The 15,641-nt window shown below is 40.5% G+C and overlaps 1 protein-coding gene across 2 annotated transcripts in view; it reads left to right on the top strand.

The window, feature by feature from the left end:
- SLC2A2 (solute carrier family 2 member 2) overlaps window positions 1-15,325 on the top strand; it is a 31,922-nt gene extending 16,597 nt beyond the window's left edge. For both annotated transcript variants that reach the window (XM_039338015.1, XM_039338023.1), the window contains exons 5-11: window positions 876-991; window positions 3,583-3,745; window positions 6,447-6,637; window positions 7,116-7,220; window positions 10,213-10,314; window positions 12,162-12,365; window positions 15,037-15,325. In XM_039338015.1, the coding sequence (XP_039193949.1) occupies window positions 876-991; window positions 3,583-3,745; window positions 6,447-6,637; window positions 7,116-7,220; window positions 10,213-10,314; window positions 12,162-12,365; window positions 15,037-15,231 (1,076 nt within the window). In that variant the 3' untranslated portion in view covers window positions 15,232-15,325. The remainder of the gene's footprint in view (window positions 1-875; window positions 992-3,582; window positions 3,746-6,446; window positions 6,638-7,115; window positions 7,221-10,212; window positions 10,315-12,161; window positions 12,366-15,036) is intronic.
- Window positions 15,326-15,641: the final 316 nt, after the last annotated feature.

Here is a 15,641-nt window from a genome sequence, read left to right as displayed (position 1 = left end):
GGAGCAGTGATTCTCTAGGGTTGAGGCTTTTCCCGATTATTCTGGGGATTGAACCAGGGATCATCTCTTGGGGAAACATGCACTCCATCATCTGGCTTCTGAAATTAGCATGAACGTAACAAGAAAGAAAAATCTGAGTATAAGGAGGTGACAGAGAAGTAGGGTCCAGATCCAGCAATCTCAAGCAACTGCCAAAGCTGTCACTGGTTGAGAGAATTACAACAGAAACTGACTATATTGTCTGGTGGAAATTTAATAGCCATTTGCTGAGGGGACCTTACAATTAATGTTTGCATTCAATACAGTTATATGAGCAGATAAAACCAGACCATCATGCCAAAGCTGTAGAAGAGGGATAGGCAACATATCATCTTCTAGCATGGTTCTAGATGAGTAGAACAGCTCAAATGCATCTAGAGGTTCAGTGTTGGAAGATACAAGGACTTAGGAAAGCTAGAACCAATGTAACAATAGTAAGGAGCAATAGAGGCATATGCAATCAAGAAATAGCAAATAAATAAAGAAAAATTTGAAAGTGTTTCAGATTTGACCCGTATCTGACAACACTTTCTTTCCCACATCAGTGCCATGTTCTGAGTAGAAGGAGCTATATGCTGCTACCAAGAAACCCCATGAAGTCACCAAGACCCACGCTTGAGTTAAAGGAGTATTGTGCCTTTTTACTGAAACATCAAAATTCTTGAAAGGAAAAAGAAGTCCTCAGTTTTTATGTTTATATTGTTTATTTATTTATTATTTTTGGAATATGATCTTCCTTCATAACTTAAAGGAGTTTTTAAGGATAGCTGAGAAAATGATTGTTCTGATGATTAAGATGCTACAGTTGGTGCCCTTGTTTGTTTGTATTTGCCCAGGACTCTCGTCTGGACTTGCTCCATTGTATGTTGGAGAAATAGCTCCAACTGCTCTCCGTGGGGCTCTGGGCACCCTGAATCAGCTGGCTGTTGTTATAGGTATTCTCATCAGCCAGGTAGGTAAGACTGATTGGACGAGTCGGTGATCATGTAGCTAAGTTGTGCTGTCATGACTTTTCATCTGTACTTTAGTTAAAAATGAATTCCTAGTTTCTTGATCTTGTTATTGCATGCATTTATTTATTATGTATATTTATACATCAAGATTCCAAGTTTTTAATACATTTTTAATATCTGAAAGCAAATAGCAAACACTCACAACTGTGCCTATTGACAATGCTAATACTTTATATTGTTTTAATTATCACAATAACTATTTAAATATACCCAGCAATCAGCAAGTCATCAGAAGAATTGGTACCAGTTGCATGTGATAAACAATAGATAATATTTCTCCATCTGAGTGCATCTTAGAAAAATAGAGGAACTTCCTGAACAGTCTCCAAAATTAGAGTCCTTGGTGCTCTCTGAGTCTTCAAACTGCCCCTCAGTTTGGAGCAGTATGGCCAAAGCTGGTCTGTGTGAATCAGATATGTCAGTGCAATTGCACAATGATTGAAAGCATCTGTCTATGTGTCATCCTATCTGTGTGTCTGTTTACCTGTAAATACCCAATATGTACCATGTACACATGTACATATGTATCTATGTATATGCTGCCTGAAGCAGGAGATGACTAAATGGATCTGGCTGGACTTAAAAGCTAAGCAGTGTTAGTATTTAAATAGGAGCCCATCAGAAAACACAGAGTAAAAGTGTGGCCTGGGAAATAGAAAAGTCCAAAAACATGGCATAAATCTGTCCATGTCCATGAAGTTACAAAGACTTTAGTTCAATTCAAGGAAGTCAGTCTCTAGTTCAATTCCCTAAAGATAAACCAGCAGAGCATATTAAGTTAATTAGGATTGGTGTAAAGTAGGCCATGAGGACAACTAGTATGAACATGGACAAATTGCAGCCTTTGGCTTCATTACAAAACACTACTCCTTTGCTTCTTGATGTAGACAAAGAACAGCAAATCTCAAAATGAAAAAGGACAACATACAGAAAAGTGGGTCTTAGAGAGGAACCAAAACTGTGTCAAAATGATTCCATCAGCCACTTTTGGTTGTGGTCCTACCCCCTCACGTGCTTTAGACCAGGGCTTTTCAACCAGTGGTACGGGTACCACCTGTGGTACATTGGCACCTGGCAGGTGGTACATGACCATCCTAGAAAAGTGGTAGCGGGGGAGGGGAATGAGCTGAACCAGTGGCAGCAACGCATAAGCCTGAGCGAGAGATGGCTGGTGCTGCAGAATGTCAGGGTTCAGTGCTGGCCCAGAAGAAGCGCCGATCAGCTGGAATGTTGCAGCATCTCCAGGGTCTTGTGATTTACATTCAGATGCTTGGCAACTGATTCATATTTATGACAGTCATAGTGTCCCAGGATCATGTGAAGTGATCAAAACCTGCTGCAACCACCTAGCAGACGGGGGAAATAAAAACCAAGCACACCCCACCCCACCACTGCTGCAAATCCTCAACAGAAATGCTAACAACAATGAAAACCTTGGACAAGAGGAAGAGCGCCGCCGGGTGGGCAGGCAGGTGTCTTGCTCGGCTGTGGCTTGGGGGGCACTTTTTTCAATGCCATTGTAACTTTGAACAGTCACTAAGGGAACTGTTGTAAGTCGAGGACTACCTGTAACTTTATCACTTTTTTCCTTTTTTTTTTTTTTTTTGATCATCAAGTTTTTGAAACCTTGCTAGGCGACTGGTGGTACTTGGATGTTGCCATAGCCTAAAAGTGGTAGAATGGGTGAAAAGGTTGGAAAGCCCTGCTTTAGACTCCTGAATGCAGTGCCTGATACATACTTCTGAAAGACTTCTTTCTTGCATAGGAAGAAGATTGTTTACTCTTGCTATAGAAGAGTGTTTCTCAACTTTTGTCATTTTAAGATGGGTGGACCTCAACTCCTAGAATTCCCCAGACTTCTTCACCATCTTATAATGGTCAAGGTTGAGAAACACTGCTCTAGACATTGAAAATATATGCTATAAGCTACCTGGAGTCCGGTGGGATTGAGGCAATTTATAAATACAACAAACACGCAAATGAATAGATAATTATAATAGCATATCCTTGAGTGAAGAATGTATTCATTTATTTATTTAATAAACTTGTATGCTGCCTAAATTCCAGTAACTCTGGACAGCATTTGTATTTGCCTTTAAAACAAAAGTGACATCATAAAGACATTTTTTTTAATAATTGAGACCATCATCTAGATTTATATCCTGAAGCTCAAGAAGACATATTCTTTTGTTCACTTTTCTCCATGATAACAATGTGAGGTATGTGAGACTGAGAGATAATATCCAGGACAAAATCACCCAGGTTCCATGACTGCTGCGAATTTGAACCCCAACCTCAGTCAAATACCTCAACTACTGTACCACACTAGCTCTTGAATTGCTGACATCACCATCAGAAGAAAAAGATTGGCATCTGGTTTCCACTCAAACTGAAATGAACCATAAGAAGTGTCCTTAGGAAAGTTTTATTGATGTCACCGCTTCACATACTCTTCCTTGTTAATACCAAGAGTCATGACTTGACAAGGTTTTCATTTAAATTAATTTATATTATTCTATATTTTCTCCAGGTTCTTGGATTGGATATTTTGTTGGGCACACAGAAATGTTGGCCATTACTTCTGTCCCTGTCAGGTGGTACTGCTGTCTTACAGATTTTTCTGCTCCTAATTTGTCCAGAAAGTCCTAGATACATGTACATAAAATGTGGAGATGCTGAAGGAGCCCAAAAAAGTAAGGAGACTTCTTCCGATTGCCTGAAAATCATGTTGGAAAATGGGGATCATGGCTTCCTATGAGAAGTGGAACCTAATTTGGGTGGGGGTAGTAGCATATTTGGATCACTTGGGCTAGATTCAAGGGGTCTAGAACAGCTCGCTGCAGCCAACTCGCCATGGAACAACTGGCTGCGGAACAATTCAGCTCTGCATTGTTTCATTCGGTTATTTTTATCTTGGTGACCTCGTTTTCATCAAAATGATTGTAACTCTTGACTTTCTTCATTTTATTATTATTGCCACAGTTCCATTGAAATTAACTTTTGTATTTGTTGAATTGTCCTGTAGTAAGTTGTCCCACGGCAAGTTAGCTGTGGCGAGTTGGCCACAGTGAGTTGTTGTATTTCAAGATTCAAGATAGTCGAGGACGGAGGCAGTATTCTGGCAATGCTCCAGGCTAAGATCAAAGCTGGCACATTGCAAGTGAGAGTAAATAGAAAGGAAAAGGGAAAAAACATCAGTGTGAAATTTCAGGAACCTTATGTAATTAGGAACATAGAAAGTTAAGAGAGATCGAGTCTTCTCTGGCTAGTGGCAATTCTCTAGAGTAGCCCCTACCTGCAACAGAATATCAGACTCTGCTTCTCCTATCGAACCAAGCAGAAACCACTCAGATAATATTGTTATCTGAAAAAAAAGATTCCCTAGCAAACAGAGAAGAGGAAGAAAAAAAAGTTGTTCTTTTCCTTCAAGGATGACTCCAAAGGGAAAAAGCTCTTCCCAAAAAAGATGTTTTAGTCTCACTTTGGTTCTTAATAAAGCAATACACTACACCAGTGGTGATGAACCTATGGCACGCATGTCAGAGGTGGCACTCAGAACCCTCTCTGTGGGCACGTGCACCGTTGCCTCAGCCCTGCCTCCCCCCACAGCCCTTCCTCACCAGCAGCCCCCCTGGAGGAGAGTTGCCCTGAGTGGCCTGCACAGAGCAGAGCAGCCAAGAATATGGCAGCCAGGCAGTGGGGACAAGACTCCGCCCTCACGCCGTCATGTGCAGATGATGCTGCAGGGCCTGGGCAGAGGGTGTGGCCACCATGGTGCTGCTGGGCTGCTTGGGCAATCTGCTGCGGCGGGCCATGGAGGCAGTGGGTGGCTCTGCGGGTGGGCAGACGCGGAGCCGGGGTGGAGGAGGCAGAGCAGGGGTGGAGTTGGCAGGGGCAGGGAGGTGGGGACAAGGCCGGGTTTTGGGCACTCGGTCTCTAAAAGGCTTGCCATCACTGCACTAACTAGGGGTGTCAAACTGCCAGCCCACGGACTGGATGCGTCATAGTGAAACTGCGCCCACCCCATTGCTGGCAAAAAAGTCACGATACCTCACAACACATCATGTGATGTTGCAAGTTTGACACCCCTACACTATACACTTCAATGTTCTTGGCCACCTTTTGTTCCTCCAAAATAATCGTTTTGGAGTCACTGCTGTTATAATCACAAATCGACTGTTTCTGATGGCCATCTCATTCTTCTTAGGGACAAGGCTGTTTTTCCTAAGAGTTTTACTTGAGTCTTTATTTTGAAGTGCCAGGAACTAAATACAGGGCCTTCTGTATGCACACCTTGTCCTCAGGCATTGAGTTCTTTCTGCCGAACCCATATTTAATAAAAACATCCAGAAAATATTAAATGGAAGCAATGATAGGCTGATCTTGCTTCAAATTGATATTTATATGTTCAGTATATAGATTAATTGAAGATCTTCTCTTTCCAGGCAGAAGGTAGAAGCTAAAGTCCTTCTTTTTTGAATCTATAGTTATATATGGGCTTGTATAACATGACACATTTGCTCAGAGAACTTCCATAGGGAGAAGCCATGCTTCTCATGCCCTATTAAAAATACATGAGCTACAGGTAATTCTTGCTTAGTAACTGCCTTCAGATAGCAACTGTTTGCAGTTACAATGGTGATGAAAAAATCAGCTTTGCATCCCAATGCCAACACTTAAAACCTTTGCAACATTTCTGTCATCATGTATTTGCTATTGCAGTTAGTATGATATGGCATCGTCCTGTGCCTGACCTGTTTTTCTTTTCATTTTTTGCCCCCTCACACAATGGAGAGATAGCTTTAAAAGGCTGCCTCTTCCTGAAGTGCTTTTCTTTGCAGCAAAGTCCAACCCTAAAAACTGCTAAGGTCAAATTAACAAACTTAGCTCTTTGATTTTAATTGATTAGAACCATCTGGCTGGCTTCAGATGCTGCCTGAAATTGATAATTAGTTTCACACCAGAGGCTTTTGTTTGCCTTCTAAGCTCCTAAAACAGGGGTCTTCAAACTTGACCCTTTTATGACTTGTGGATTTCAATTCCCAGAATTCCTCAGCTAGCATGCCTGGCTGAGGAATTCTGGGAGTCGAAGTCAACAAGTCATGAAAGGGCCAAGTTTGAAGACCCCTGTCCTAAAATCACTGCTCTCTTATAATCCCTTCTTCTCCTATGAATGTAAACAAAAACAATCACAGTTCAGGATGAAGAGCTATAAGGTTTACCCTTTTACTTGGCTTTCTTGCGAATTGTGTTTCCCCACAGTTTGGGCTCACCTGATAATTTTTCACTTAGCAATTGCTTTGCTTTAAACCAAGTTACTAGTCCCAAATGTCATTAAATGAGGACTGCTTAGAGCTCTTTTTCATAAAGAAAGACTTAACTTTTCCTTTCTAGATTTACTAAGACTGAGGGGACAAAACTATGATTCCACCAAAGAAATTGAGGAAATGGAGAAAGAGAAAGAAGAATTGTCAAAAGAAAAATCTGTCTCCATTTGGCAACTGGCTACAACTGCAACCTACCGCCAGCCATTCATAGTGGCCATAGGAGTTCACATTGCTCAACAGTTTTCTGGAATTAATGCTGTAAGTTTTTTTGCCAATGGGTATTAATATTAAATATGTTTACTTATGTCACATATACACACCTATGTGGGAGTGTTATTCAGCTAGGTAGGAGTTCTAGACAATGCCATAAATAAAAATGAATATCTGTAATTCGGAGTTGAAGTGTGAAATACTTAATTCTCTCTGAGCTTAGTTATGTGATTGCAGACATTTCATTACCTGACTCCATAACATCATCAGTGCTCAATCCAATAATAGATTTCACAATTGATAATTAAACCGTAAGCATTGGGGAATTGGTTGAAGTCACGTCCAACATATCAGTAGGATTGCTAAAATATTCTGGGAAATATACCTGTTATTATAAATACAGCTACTGGTTAATTTGTGCCATCGGCGTCCTGAAATTTCATTTAAGTCAGAGACAAGCTTACATACACAGTGTGGTGAAAGGATTTCACTACTTCTAACAGATTATTTTTGTCTCCCTTGTTAGATTTTCTACTACTCTACCGATATTTTTAACAAAGCACATGTCAAGAAGCCTATTTACGCAACCATAGGAGTCGGCTTTGTGAACACGGTGTTCACTGTTGTTGCTGTAAGTAGCAATAGCACTTAGACTTATATATCACACCATAGTGCTTTACAGCCCTCTCTAAGTGGTTTACAGAGTCGGCATATTTTCCCCAACAATCTGGGTCCTCATTTTATCAACCTTGAAAGGATGGATGGCTGAGTCAACCTTGAGCTGGTCAGAATTGAACTGCCGCAGTCGGTGGGAATTAGCTTGAAATATTGCATTCTAACCACTGCACCATCACGACTCTTTTTTTTAGTGCCGTAGTAACTTTAAAAAGAAAGCACAATTTACATGTATCATGCTTGATGTGGGTCCAAACTGGTGGCTGAAGTGTTATTTTGCCCAACCATAGTAATTGAATACAGGAAGTCCTTAACTTACAACAGTTCATTTTGTTCAAAGTTAGAATGGCACTGGAAAAAGTGACTAATCACTGTTTTTCATACTTATGACCATTGCAGCATCCCCATGGTCACATGATCAAAATTCAGATGCTTGGCAATTGACTCATATTTATGACTGTTGCAGTGTCCCGGGGTCATGTGATCACCTTTTATGATCTTCCGTCAAGCAAAGTCAATGGGGAAGCCAGATTCACTTAACAACCATGTTACTAACAATTGCAGTGATCCAGTTAATTGTGGCAAGAAAGGTTGTAAAATGGGGCAAAACTGTCTCACTTAGCAACAGAAATATTGGGCTCAATTGTGGTCATAAGAGGAGGACTACCTGTATTTTTTGTAGAATTGATAATGCCATGTTCTGCCAATGGGTGGAGTTATAAAAGCTTGACAAAGCCTTTTATCCTAAGATGAGCCCCATGGGTTAAGGTCCTGCATCCGTGTTTCTCAACCATGGCAAACTTGAAGATGTGTGAACCTTAACTCCCACTGGGAGTTGTGGTCCACACATCTTCAAATTGCCAAGGCTGAGAAACACTGCCCTAAATCCTTTTCGTCCAGCATTCTGCATCACGCACTGGCCATCTGGGTGCATGTGGGAAACTCACAAGTTTGGACTGGACTTGTGAGTTTCCCCCCCTCCCTTCCACTATTGTTCAAGCTGCCTATGTCAGTCCAAGAACAGCTAACAATTTGTGAATTTATTTTACGCAAGGGAAAAAAAGCTATCAGTGTTCCACTTTTTTCATCTCCTTTTAAAAGTCCAGACTGTTTTAGACTTGCCTCAATGCCAGGAAATTGTCAACAAGGCTGATGACATATTCATCCATGGGAAATGGTATACTGTAGGTCAGGGGTGCAAACCTTGGCTCTTTTATGACTTGTGGACTTCAACTCCCAGAATTCCTGAGCCAAGTTTCCCCACCCCTGGTATAGGTTGTCCTGCTTGGGGCCTGGACTAGAAGACCTTCATGGTCCCTTCCAGCTCTTTTTCTGTTTTGTTCTGTTCCGTTCTATTCTATTCTACAATTATGCAGCTACTCTTGGGGGTTTTAGATTGTGGTTTAACAACCTTTCTTGGAAATGTTACAATGTGAGACTACCAAAAGTAAAAAAAAAAACCCTTCTTCCTAAGGAATATAGCATTACAGAAAGGAATGGGACTTGCATCTGAAGAAATCTAGTTAGGATTCCATAAAAATGAAGAAGAAACATTAGGTTTTTAAAAATAGTGATCAAGATTGCCTTGGACATTTTCCCAAAGTTTGAATAATAAACTTTATTTTTTTCTTCTGTTTTCCTAGTGTTCTGTTAATCTTGGTTCTAAATAGCAGTTTTAAAATTTTGTCTTTTGACAACTGTAGTAAATATGTTCTCCTGGTTCCAGGCAGTGTTTATTCTTCTCTACAAGCCTTTAGATATTATCTGAGCTTTATAAAAAAAATCAGTGACTGGTGGTGGTCCAGACTAAGAGGTAGACATAACCATTTATTTGAACTTTGATCGCTGAAGTAGCAGAAAAGAGCTGCTACAAAATAAAATGTGCTTAGGCCAGCAATTCGATAGGCGGGATATCAGCCAAGAGATGATGATATAGGATTACAAAGTCCCCACAAGACTTTTGTGTTCTATTTCCTTAGAATATGAACCCCAGTGACCAAAGGTATTCTTGTAATGCTTGATTTACATCAACAGAGTTTTGTTTTTCAATCTCTCTGCAAGACAAAACCCACCAAAGATTAAGATTTAAAGTATGGAATTTATAACCACCAGATGTTTTTAAAAGGGGACTGGACACATTCACAAAGGAGGGGGCTGTCAATTATTACAAAACCTGATGACTGACTGCTATCTTGGACATACTGAGCCAGTATTGTGCTCTTAAAATACAAGGATCCACTCAAAGACCATCTGTTATCATTGGGATAGTAAAGAAAATCCACTGAATGGCTAAAAGTGATTTTGCTCAATTTGAAAACAGTCATAAGCTCTGCTTCATCAGAGATGCAAACTAACTTCAGAGCAAGAGAGATTTGTCAGAGCACTAAAAATAAATAAATAAAATAAAACACCAACATCAATCCCTCATTTATGTTTACCGGTTTAAAGGAATAGAATACAGTATTCTTTGAGCTAAAGAATTCCAGAGATGGGGGCTATACTGTAACAGCAAAGGTCCTCTCCATGGAAAATGGATTAAAGGAAACATCAGTAAATATTTTTCCCCACATTTTTTGAGGATTTCCTTCTTTTCCAAAGTCTGTTTCCATCCTCTACCTCTATGTATGTGACAAAACAGAAAACAACTATCCATCTCATGTAGAAAGTGACTCTTGGCCTACAACCTAGACTGCAATCTGTTTACACAACTTCTAAAAATGCTACCCCAAAGCTCTATGATTTGATAAGGGAGAGGATTTTCAGCTCTGTTGATCTGTCTGTGTACAAAGCCTGTTTTTGTGATGGACCCAGTGGATTACATATGCAAGAAGCTTTGATACAACATAGCTTAGCTGCATTGCCAAACTGAAGTTGACTGCTTAATCAACAAAACTTTCCTCTTCTTCCCTCTTTCCTCATCCCTCCCCCCCCCCCCAAAACACTTTCAGCTTTTCCTGGTGGAGAAAGCAGGGAGACGGATCCTCTTTATGGCCGGTCTGTTAGGCATGATGGTGTGTACCATAACAATGACTCTTGGGCTTGTGCTTCAGGTAAGATATCTGTCTCAAGTGTTTAGTTATTAGTTCTGTCCACATCAACTATGTTTGAACATCTAATCTCTCTAGCAGAATGTCACTGCTACTTGGAAGTAAGCTACTGTTATTAAGTGTAAATCATATTGTAGGTCATTGACAACTTAACTTGCAAATCGCACACTCCCAGTCAATTCCTTCATCTGCATCAGAATAAGCACATATTCTGCTCAATTCATTTAGGAAAAAAAGCTTGATATTTATTAAATATCAGTAAACAAGAAAATAATTAACTAGTAAAATGGGATAATAAATAGACAAAAGCAGGAAATAATAGAAAAACAGTTTACATTATCTACCTATATCAAAAGGGATAAAACTTTGCAGAGCCACAAAAAAATTAGTGCAGATTATTAGTGTGGACAATCCCGAAGAAAGAATTTATTGTTCCAGCAGTAAATATTTTATGTATCTAATAGTAGAGATGAAACATCAGAAGTTTCCCTCTTCTGTCCTGCACCATTAGAGCCTCTGTCCTAGGGTTTCTCAGCCACTGACATACACAATGCATCATTGTGACTGGTGATACACAATAGCAGGGTTAGGCAACCTTGGCTCTTTTATGACTTGTGGACTTCAATACCCAGAATTCCTAAACCAGCCATGCTGACTCAGGAATTCTGGGAGTTGAAGTCCACAAGTCATAAAAGAGCCAAGGTTGCCTAACCCTTCACTAGAGTAATTTAAGTGGGATGTGAATCCCTTCTCCAAATCAAGAGGAAGTGAGAAAGAGGAGAGCAGCAAAGTACGAGCACAAATGTCAGCATCTAGTTGCAGGTGCTGATGCAATGAGAGCCGAGGATCACTGTGTTTCTTCAATTGGAAATTGAAATATGTATATATGGAAAAGATCTATGGAAAAATACTATTGGCAAAAGAATTGGCGCTCACTGTTGTCCATAAGTGTAGCCAAGATATTGCAATGGAGTTTGGACTGGACAAATGTGCCACACTTACTATCAACAGAGGAAAAAGTAATATCTGTATCTCTCTCTTCTGAGAGCTTAAGAGAAGATGGATAGCAGTGTTTCTCAACCTTGCAACTTTAAAAAGGATGGACTTCAACTGCCAGCATTCCCAGTATTCTGGGAGTTGAAGTCCATACGTTCTAAAGTTACCAAGGTTGATAAACACTGGTACGTTCCATTGTGACACAACTTGAATGCAAACATGAAGCTTTCTTGGAAAGTAGATGGAATTGTTTGCAACTGCATTATTCCAGATTATAATTTGTTCTCTAAATCTAACCTTTAACCCTGGGATTCCCAAGTTGCTGCTAATCCAAATACCAACCATGCTGACATTTGGTATCTTCCAAGTCCAGATAAGAGCAGCTAAATGCTACTATCCTTTGATATCTTCTACAAAAGTTGTTGAATTATAGACCCTAGGATCTTTCAATGTTGTCCATGGCACCTGACACTGCTCTGGCTTTCAGAGTCTTCACCCTTTGCATACCTGCTGTCTTTCATTGAATAAAGTAAAAATGACTGCTATGTCAGAGGTCCTCAACCTTGGCAACTTTAAGATTTGTGGACTTCAACTCCCAGAATTCTACCCTATGGCATGGAATTACGGTACTATTCCAATTTCTTCCCTTCTCGAATCATTTATAGGGGATATAAATATGGTCTGCAGACATAAAATCCAACACACACTGGCTAAAATAACAATTAATTAAGAAAACCATGATATTTGACCAGATAGCCACACAGAAACAGATGACAGCCATTCAAGTTTTTCCGTTTACTGTGACTGAAAGCTGATGATGTTGTTGATATGGTTCCATCTGCTTTTGTTTTCAGCCCAAGATTGGATGGATGAGCTATGTCAGCCTGGTTTCCGTCTTCCTCTTTGTGTCTTTTTTTGAAATTGGACCAGGACCGATTCCCTGGTTCATTGTTGCAGAGTTATTCAGTCAAGGTCCTCGCCCAGCGGCTGTTGCAATTGCTGGATTTTGCAACTGGACCACCAATTTCTGCATTGGAATGTTCTTCCCATACCTGGCTGTAAGGAAACTGACCTTTGTTCTATAATGCTGAAACTACACAACTGAATGATTGTCCAGGATTTGCCCCTTAAAAGTAATATTCTGTTGACCATTTTATATCTAGCTTGTAGTTAAAATGATCAACAGAATATTATGTTTTTAGACTTTACCGTGACATCAAGGTAGGAGCAGATTCCATACTTATTCGTAGAGTATCATAACTAACATTAAGAGATGACTTCAGCTTTATCTGTTCATGATGAACAGATGCCAACAATATTGGATTTTGGGCTAGGAGTAATATACTGGAAGATGTGCACTACAGGTAGACCTCAACTTACAACAGTTCATTTAGTAATCCTTTGAAGGTATAACACGGGGTAGGCAACCTTGGCTCTTTTATGACTTGTGGACTTCAACTCCCAGAATTCCTGAGCCAGCTATGATGGCTCAGGAATTCTGGGAGTTGAAGTCCACGAGTTATAAAAGAACCAAGGTTGCCAACTCCTGTATAACAGCACTGAAAAAAGTGACTTATGACTGTTTTTCACACTTAACGACCACTGCAGCATTCCCCCATAATCATGTGATCAAAATGCGGAAGCTTGGCAACTGAGTTGTTTATGACAATTGAAGTGTCCCGGGGGTCATGTGATCACCTTTTGTGACCTTCTTACAAGCAACAGGGAAGCTAGATTCACTCAACAACCATGTTACTAACTTAACAATTACAGCGATCCTCTTAACAACTGTGGCAAGAAAGATCATAAAATGGGGCAAAATTCATTTAACAAATGCTTCACTTAGCAACAGAATGGTTGGGGTCAATTATGGTCGTACGTCCAGGGCTACCTAGACATGGTAGCACAAATATAACATCTCCCTGTAACTCTTCAAACCAGGACACCCCAAAACTGAGAAATGGCATGGATGCTTTCAGGATTTTTAATCAGATGCTATATTCAAGCCACTACCTGCTCTGAAGTAGCTTTTCACTTTCAGATCTGAAGTGCTGGACATCCTAGTATTCAAAACATGTGAAAGATGCTAAGACTGAATACCTTGATACAGACCAGTATTGTCTATGTGGAAGACACAGCAGCTCACCTGAGTCGTGGGGGCAGGTCTTCACATTACCCACTACTGCAACTTTCTATTTTGAAGGCCTAGGCCAGGGGTAGGAAACCTTGGCTCTTTTATGACTCGTGGACTTCAACTCCCAGCATGGCTGGCTCAGGAATTCTGGGAGTTGAAGTCCACGAGTCATAAAAGAGCCAAGGTTGCCTACCCCTGGCCTAGGAGGAAGCTATGGCTCCTTACTATCATGGAAGGTATCAGTTTGGTGGGAAGGGGTTAGGGTCATATCTCAGTTAATCATCTCCTAATCCTGATATATCCAAGTAAAAAGATTCCAGGTAGCGTAGGATGGAAACAACTCATATCTGAGGGAACTGCTGTCAGATTCCTGTCACAGAATATACTGTATGTCTGTGGAGATTCTCAGTGATCCAGGTCATGGTTGTCGCAAAGGTGCTTTTTGGGAAGGCAACTAGACTTTGTTTTTCCTTGAAGACATTTCACTTCTCATCCAAGAAGCTTGTTTAGTTCTGATTCCTCCAGTTCATTCAGCCAGAACTGAAGAAGCTTCTTGGATGAGAAGCAAAACATCTTCAAGGAAAAACAAAGTCCAATTGCCTTTTGAAGAAGCACCTTTGGGAGAATCACAAGACTGTACCACAGATGGACAATGCCCAAACAAAGCTAGAATCTATGCAGTGATGCTTACAGACTGTGAACAATGCAGGAGCGAAACTATGTAAAAAGATACACATGATGCTATTGGAATTTATGCCAAATGAGCATATTTACATACAGATGTGAGTTTTGTGTACTTTTTCTATGAATCAAAAATAGAAGAGGCAGAGCAATATTAGCATGCAGCAGGTGAAACCTGGCTACTATAAATCCATTTGGATTCCTGAAGGTCTTCAGAAAAGCATTCTCCCCATCTTTTCAATCCTCTTTCACATCCATGCCCAGTCTCTTGTTTTTTATTATTTCTTATAAACATTGTGATGTTTTTTTAAATAGCAGCAAATTCTGCACTGTGTAAATAACTGTTATAATAAGACAGCGGGTGAGTGTGGGACACTTTTTACCTCCATGATTGTGGTTCATTCTGAACACTGAATATAGGTAGTCCTCGACTTACAGCCGTTCATTTAGTGACCGTTCAAAGTTACAACAGCACTGAAAAAAGTGACTTATCACTGTGGTTTTTTTTTTCACATTTAATGACCCTTGCAATATCCCCATGGTCATGCGATCAAAATTCAGATGCTGAGAACTGGCTCATATTTATGACGGCTGCAGTGTCCCTGGGTCACGCGATCACCTTTTGCGACCTTCTGACAAGCAAAGTCAATGGGGAAGCTAGATTCATTTAACAACCGTGTTACTACTACCTGAACAACTACAGCAAATTCACTTAAGAACTGTGGCAAAATAGGTCGTAAAATGGGGCCAAACTCACTTAACTGGCTCGCTTAGCAACAGAAATTTTGGGCCCGGTTGTGGCTGTAAGTCAAGGACCACGTGTAATATTGAAGGGTGGGTATATTCTGAAATTGCCAGCCTTCCTGAAATCAGTGATGGTAACATCCTCTCTCTTTGTTTCTCACCCATCACAGAAACTATTGGGCTCCTATGTCTTTCTGGTCTTTGCTGCCCTCCTGCTCCTTTTCGTCTTATTTGTTTACTTGAAAGTGCCAGAAACCAAAGGCAAGTCCTTTGAGGAGATTGCAGAAGAGTTCCGCCGCCGAAGCAAGAAAGATATTGGGGGACCTACTGAAATGGAGTATTTGGGAGCCACCGAAGAGGCTTAGAAGCATCGTCGCAGGAGAAAGGCTTGAAGTCAGTCCAGCAGAAGCTCTGGAGAAACCAGGTTTTTTAAAAAATATAAATGCGTGGAAGGTTAAATCTGTCCTCTACTAGTGGTTGATTTTGCAGAGCACTCTCTTAATTTTTCGGTTCACTCAGAAACATGCTGAGTTATGGAGTCTCACAAGCTTTATGCAAAAGAGGCAAAGCACAAACCTTCAGGGGGAGCTCTCGATTTAATGGGGGACCTACTGTCCAGGCGATCCATCGTACAGGTATTCCTCAACTTACAACCACAACTGAGCCCTAAATTTCCGTTGCTAATTGTTAAGTGAGTTTTATCTCATTTTACAACTTTTCATGCCACGTCTGTTCAATGAATCACTGCAGTTGTTAAATTAGCCACACGGTTGTA

This window comes from Crotalus tigris, unplaced genomic scaffold (genome assembly GCF_016545835.1).
Source record: "Crotalus tigris isolate CLP2741 ecotype Arizona unplaced genomic scaffold, ASM1654583v1 scf7180000017549.6302385, whole genome shotgun sequence".
NCBI lineage: Eukaryota > Metazoa > Chordata > Lepidosauria > Squamata > Viperidae > Crotalus > Crotalus tigris.
Note: the sequence above shows the minus strand (reverse complement) of the source record. Positions and strands in the feature narration are given on the sequence as shown.